Genomic DNA, 7256 nt, shown 5'->3' with positions numbered 1-7256 from the left:
GTGTGTGTGTGTGTGTGTGTGTGTGTGTGTGTGTGTGTGTGTGTGTGTGTGTGTGTGTGTGCGTGCACGCGCTTTGGTGTATCTTCCGGTAATGTACGTTGGCGAAATATGTAAACAACGTTGACAAAACCGATAAACTGGTGCTTTCAAACGGAAATACTTTGCCCAGCCTGTATTTTACTTGACTTAACTCAGATTCGCATTTACTACGCTCGCCATCATAAGCGTAGTGAACCAGTGACTTGGTGTGCTCGGAACCTGCAACCAATGAAACTATTTTTCACAAAATTGTGGCGCGCACACACACACACACACACACACACACATTCACACTCACACACACACACACACAGATTCTTTTATATGTTTCAGTCCAAAGGCTGTGACCATGCTGGAGCACCATCACTAGTAATAAATATTATTACATATGATAAATAGAATATAAATAGGGGGAGACAACTGTACATCATTTACTGAAGAACCAAAGACCTTTATTATTATGCCAGCCGTTATTTAACTGTTCAATATCCAACTTTCCCACCAGTGCAGAACGTGTCTCATAATTCTAATTTCTATCATTAATCATATATTTTAATATCTATATTTCTTTACACCATAAATCCTATCCGTAGCTTACTAATTTCCATTTCTCTCTTCTTCCTTTCTTTCTTACAATCTTTTTTCCTATCTCACTTCGTCTCTGTCTTTCTTCCTCTCTTTCCTCCTTTGTCTTTCTTTCTTCCTCCGTTCATTTTCTTACGTTTTTCCGGTCTTCTATTTTTTCTCTCTATCTTTCCTTTCCTTTTTTGTTTCTTCCTTTCTTTATTTCTTCTTTCCTCTCTTCCTTTCTTTCTTCATTTCATTCTATTCTATTTCTACTTCTTGACATTATTTTGTTTTTACTTTACTTTTTAATTATTATTTTCTTTGCTCTCGTTTCTCTTTTTTCTTTTCTCCCCATTAAGTCTCTTCTCCTTCATTCTCTGTTTATCTCTATCTCATTATCTACAATCTTTTTTAGCTTCTCTCTCTTTCTCTCTCTCTCTCACACACACTCTCTCTTTCTCTCTCACTTCTTGTCTTCAAGCATTTTTCTCTTAATATATTTTCTTCAATATTTTTCCCAATATAATATTCTCATATCTATATTTTAATATCCTCACATATATCTTTTAATATCTTCATATATTTCATTTAATATCCTCATATGTTTCTTTAAATATATTTCACATGATCATTTCAGATCTTCCTTGGCATCCAGCAAGGTGGACGCGAGTGTGTGCAAGAATCAAGAACGAGTCTCAAAGGCGAAACACCCGATGACCTAAGTGACCATGGCAACAAAGCTGTTGTTGAATTCACAGCCAGTTCTTATGCTGTTATGGAGAACGAAGGTCATGTTAAGATCGGAATCAAACGAACGGGATGTCTTGACATCACAGCTAAAGTTCGGTGAGTAAAGAATAGTAACTCTTTCTAATTTTGGCGCAAGGCCAGCAGCAATCTTTAGGGGAGGGAGCAAGTCGATTATATTGACTCCAGAATTTGATAGGTATTTTATTTTATTGACCCCAAAGTGGATGAAAAGCAAAATCGACCTCGTCAGCATTTGAACATAGAACGTAAATCCTGAAGAAATGAAGTTAAGCATTTTGCCAGCGTGCTAGCAATTCTACTAGTTTGCCACCTTTACCAAAGAATAGTAACAATATCAAATTGCACATGCCTCAAGCAGCCTAGTTGGTAAGGGTGATACGTAAGTTGAGTTTAGAAATAAAGATCCCAAGTCCGAATCGTACCCGGAACTGTGTACACATCCAAGAATAAAATACCTGGTGATTATCAGAGATCAAGACGATCGAAAAATAGTACAGGGACAAATATTAAACACTTAACGGGATAAACCCACAAACCACTGCTACCTTGATCACCAGCTTACCGACCTCTATCTTCTCTCACACCTTTCTATATACCTTAGTGATCTCCCTCTGTCATTGAATTAGACACTTTACTTCCCTCAAACAGTTGCCATTCGTTTTCTCACTATCTCAACCAATAATTCTATAGTTTTCATCCCTAAACTCTAACAAACTCAACGCAATAAACTACCATCTATACACTATCTATCACACTCTCCTGTTCATCTTCCTACTCTCCACTTCTACTACTACTCCCTTACTAGTCTCATTATTAACCCCTCACTCTTCTTGAACTATCTTTTCTCGTTTTACCATTACCTTTCTCAATAACCCCCAGTTCCCCCTTCCCTTAATAATACACTTAGCTCTCCACATTTAATCATTCCATCTTTGAACTTCTCTGCATTAAAAATTGAAATGTAAGATCTTCTCTACCCTGATGACGAAAATTTTGACTGTCGCATTTGAATTTGGCTTTACACTTTATAGTTATTTTGTATTACAATGTAGTGCATATTTCGACTTCTCTTTTAAGAAAGCCTTCGACTGTTTTACAAATTCAAGTTTAAGTTTCGCCGAGGTTTATTTTTATTGCTTACTCACGCATTTAATTATGTTATATTAATTCATTGTACAATTTCCTCATTTTAACATTTTAATATTATATATACCAGACAGTTTTTTTTTAAATGTTTGCATATAAGTGTTATGATATATATTTATCAATCTTGATGTGAAGATATGTCTCTGTGTTGTAGGTACGTGTATGTATGTATATATATATATATATATATATATATGTATGTATGTATGTATGTATGTATTATGTATGTATATATATATATATATATATATATATGGGCATGTCAATATTATCAGCAACAAAGCAGCAGCATTACCGCTACCATCATAGTCGTCATCAAGATCATTTATCAACACTATCGCCTTCGTGGTCAGTAACTTCGGTATGATTATCAATCACCACGACCACCACCACCATCATCTTCATCTTCACCATCATCATCGTCACCATCCTTATCAACAAAATTCCCGTCGTCATCATCACCAATAACGTCATCATCACCAATAACGTCATCATTATCCTCATCGTTAGCAACAACACCACCACCATCACCACCATCGCCATCATCATCATCATCATCATCATCATCATCATCATCATCATCATCATCATCATCATCATCATCATCATCATCATCATCATCACCTTAAATTCACCGTCGTCGTCTTAAACGCACATCACAAGCATTGCATTGATTTCGTGTGGTTCACTCAAATATTCTCTCGCTTCGCATCTTTTTAATGTCAACTCTTACGAAATCAAACAGACGCCGAACATGCTGGTTACTAAGCAACCACAGCCGCTGTCAATTGGCGCTTTTGTTTACCTTTGCAGTAACCTAATTGTTTATAGCGGATTTATATATTTGATAGTCAATTTTGTATCAATAATAATTTTTTTTCTGGTTTTATTTTTCGTTTTTTGTGACACTCCATTAAATGGAAGAGACTGAAGTTAATTATTGAAACTATTCAACGTTGGAGCTACAAAACTTCGAATTAAAATTCAATATAATGACACTTTATTTAATAAACATTAAATCAAATTCAATGTATTTGTCTGCGTGAATATATGCGTATGTCTGTGCGCATGTTAATATGCGTATGTGTGTGTGTGTGTGTGCGTGTGTGTGTGTGTGTCTGTGTCTGTGTCTGTGTGAGCACGCGTGCATATGCACACATACAAGTATGTATGTATGTATATGTTATGTATACATATATATACATGTATATTTGTAGACATGTATATACATACATACACACATACACATACGCACTGACACATGTACATATATACGCATACACATACATGCGCGTATATATATTGTATGTATGTATGTATGTATGTATGTATGTATGTATGTATGTAAGTATATATGTATGTATGTCATTGTTCAGTTTTAATTCAAAATTTCTCGCCAATAGAGAAGGAGCCGGTTTCTAACCTAGATCCAAGGCTCCTTCATTGGAATTTCAACATCAACAACATGGTATTATTATTATTATGTATGTCTGTATATATGTATGTATGTATGTATGTATGTATGTATGTGTGTGTGTATGTATGTATGTATGTATGTATGTATGTATGTATGCAGTTTTGTGCGTTTTGTTTTATGTGTGTATTCTCGTGCATATAGTTGCATTTCTAAATATTGCTCATATATATTCAAATGATAAACTTCTGAAAAGTTTTACAGATTTTTACAGTTCTAATGAAAGATTTGATCTGTAGTCTTCGAATTAGCTTTCTCCTATGTATGTATGTATGTATGTATGTATGTATGTATGTATGTATGTATGTATGTATGTATGTATGTTAAATGTAGTTATGTATGCATCACATATAACTGCAGTTTTTTAGGGTAGAATTATAGTTTATGCATATTTGTAACTGTCTGCGCATGCTCATTCTTAGAATTCCAAACGGAGAATCTCTTTAAATATTTTAGAAATCTTCATTGCCACACTAATCGATTCATTTTAGACGTTACGAATCGATTCCATTTGTTCAATTTTGGAAAATGCTACCATTTCAAAGTTTTATGTGAGTCTTTTTATTTACACAGACAAGTATACATGTGATAATAGGTGCTAATGAGAATCTATAGCGAGAATACAGAACGGTAAGTTCCGTTCTCTTTAAGTTGCGCAACTTTTTAGGGGACATTCACATCTATTGAGACAGCTGACCTTTACAACATTGCATGACTTTTGTTCTCTTTCCCATAGAACAATGACAGGTCTGTTGTGTTTGAACTGGACAGCTTTTTTTTTTTTAAATGCTCCGCCAGTTTTCTTTCTTTTTAAATGTACAGATACATTCTGATTCTGTTATATCGTTGACATGATCTTCATGTTTGAGATAATCCTTCCCATAGATAACATTGAAATGTAGTTTTTGCCATGATGTCCTATCATGGGAAGGCAGTATCATACATATATGCTCGAACAGCTGTTGATAATGTAGGAGGTAACTTCCGTATTGATTGGCACAATCAATATTTTCTATCACAACAAAGTTAGGAGGCATACTTACCTTGTCTGATGATCAGGAGAAGTTATTCTTCCAACTGGCAGAAACGTTAGCACGCCGGACGAAATGCTTAGCGGTATTTCGTCTGTCTTTACATTCTGAGTTCAAATTCTACCGATGTCAACTATCCCTTTCATCCTTTCAGGATCGATAAATTAAGTACCAGTTGCGTATTGGGGTCGATCTAATCGACTGGCAGCTGCCCTAAAAATTTTGGGCCTTGCGCCTAGAATAGAAAAGAATATTTCTTAGGTTAAGCGTTGTTTGAGTGATACCAGGCTGCGCTCGTAATCCATCTATCCGGTTTTGGTCTTATCCCTCTGTCTAGCAGATGCCATTGCTGATTTAGAAGTTACTTTTGATGGCTAGCATCTTCCTATCCTTGATTAGTCAAATCGCTAATCTCTTCATGTATCTTGTGTAAACCTGGACTGTCCTAATTTCCATATCTTTCAAAGCTCTTTTAAAGTATTCCTTTATAACTCACAATACTGACGTAAAGCACATTGTCATCAATTTGAAATACTCGTTATTTGACCAGCCCTCTATGTCCATATTCCTCATATAGTCAACTATCTTTCGATTAACTCCCAAATATGGACATTTATCGCGACAAGAATCCATTCCTGAGTACAGTGAGTGTCGTTAACATTACCTGAATGCAGTTTCAGGTCAGCGATAAAATGTTCTGAATGACATCCAGATTCTCCTCTGTAGATCCTAAAATTTAGTCTTGGCATTTTCTCATCAATGGCGACAAAGGGTTCTCTGCCAGGACGAACAGTGGTACAAACAAGTTATCACACTGAAATACAGCCTTCGATAATCTAATTCTGTTTCGGACTAGTATAACTCCCTGTGATAGCTGTGTAGCCCATATTGTATTCAATCTTTTGAGAGCATCAACTCGAGCAGATGGAAACTTAGCTACGCGTAGTGACTCGTGTACCAATAAGTGAGCGACGTAGTGAGTTAAACACTTTCTTATAGACTAACCATATTGTCAATCGACATCAACGATGCTACTTCTCAGCCTTAAGAACAGTTTTCTTCATGGGGACACCATCAGATACCTATCTTTCCTCCCAGCTACTTATCAGTTACCATACCGTTTGTTTGGCATTGATTTTGAAGAAATGCTTTCAAGTCACATGCGAGCGGTTTATACACATTATTTAAATAATTTAAGGACCTGTACTTTGTCGGCTACAATTGTTAATTTTTCGACGAGTGTTGTCCGTGCAACTGTCAGTCAGTCTACTACATCGAGATTAGTATCCATTTTCTTTTTACAGCGGGTTGGTGAGAGCTTCCCTGTAGAAACGGAGCTTCCTTTACCAATAACCGAAGATCAAGTCTCTCCTGTATGATTTTCTATTCGATATTTTTAGAAACCCTTTCAGAAGAATTACACTGCTAATGCCATATGCTTACTGAAGACGATTGCAGTTCCCTTCATAGCTTATTTAGCACACGCTGTTGTACAGCTTGTCTGCGTTCCAGAACCCTTCCAGAATAAATCCAGATCATCCAAGAGAGGAGCAGGTTTAATTCAGACTTACAATTGATATTCTTACCATTTCTTACAATAATTATACTTTTGATTTACAGTTCGTAGTTCATGTATAAAGATAATTTGTATATCTGTGAGTTTTCATATAGGCATTTCCTGTTGGTTTCGAGTAGTCTGTCACAGGGTTACAGTTAATAGTTTACGTATTAACTATTCTCTTTGTAATCTGATAACAGTATGATGTTTTTTTTTTGTTTTTTTTTTTTGTCATAGCCTACCGATAATCTTTTGGCGAGTACTAATCCGTTTTGCTTGTTTGCTATCATTCGATTTCTGTTATCCCTACTTTTCCGTGAATAGTAATTGCAACACAGTACAGAAACCTCATTTCATGTTAAGTGTTCTTTAGTAAGTTGATTGATCAAATAACATCACTTCAGTAGATTTTCTCTTGATTCGAGTCATAATTGTCCTTTCTCTAAATAGCTTGTTGAGTAGCGTCCTCTTTAAATCTTCTGTGAACTGTGTTTTAACCTTTTTGTATCTTCTACTCATTTCTGTATGTTTATAAACGCCTATCACTGTCCCTATAATGGTGTGAGTCCTATTGTTCAAGCTTTACTTTGAACGTAGTTCATGAATTAGTAATTTTCTCTGGAGTAGAATCTACTTAGCTGTTGTTAACTGCTTTGCTGGCGGGGGGGGG

The 7256-nt window shown here is 35.7% G+C and overlaps 1 protein-coding gene across 1 annotated transcript in view; it reads left to right on the top strand.

Annotated features, from left to right (window-relative positions):
* LOC106881210 (sodium/calcium exchanger 3-like) overlaps positions 1-7256 on the top strand; it is a 243749-nt gene that overhangs the window by 235763 nt on the left and 730 nt on the right. Inside the window, exon 5 of the mRNA XM_052968147.1 lies at positions 1244-1452. Coding sequence (XP_052824107.1) covers positions 1244-1452 — 209 coding nt within the window. The remainder of the gene's footprint in view (positions 1-1243; positions 1453-7256) is intronic.

This window comes from Octopus bimaculoides, chromosome 5 (assembly GCF_001194135.2).
Source record: "Octopus bimaculoides isolate UCB-OBI-ISO-001 chromosome 5, ASM119413v2, whole genome shotgun sequence".
NCBI lineage: Eukaryota > Metazoa > Mollusca > Cephalopoda > Octopoda > Octopodidae > Octopus > Octopus bimaculoides.
Note: the sequence above shows the minus strand (reverse complement) of the source record. Positions and strands in the feature narration are given on the sequence as shown.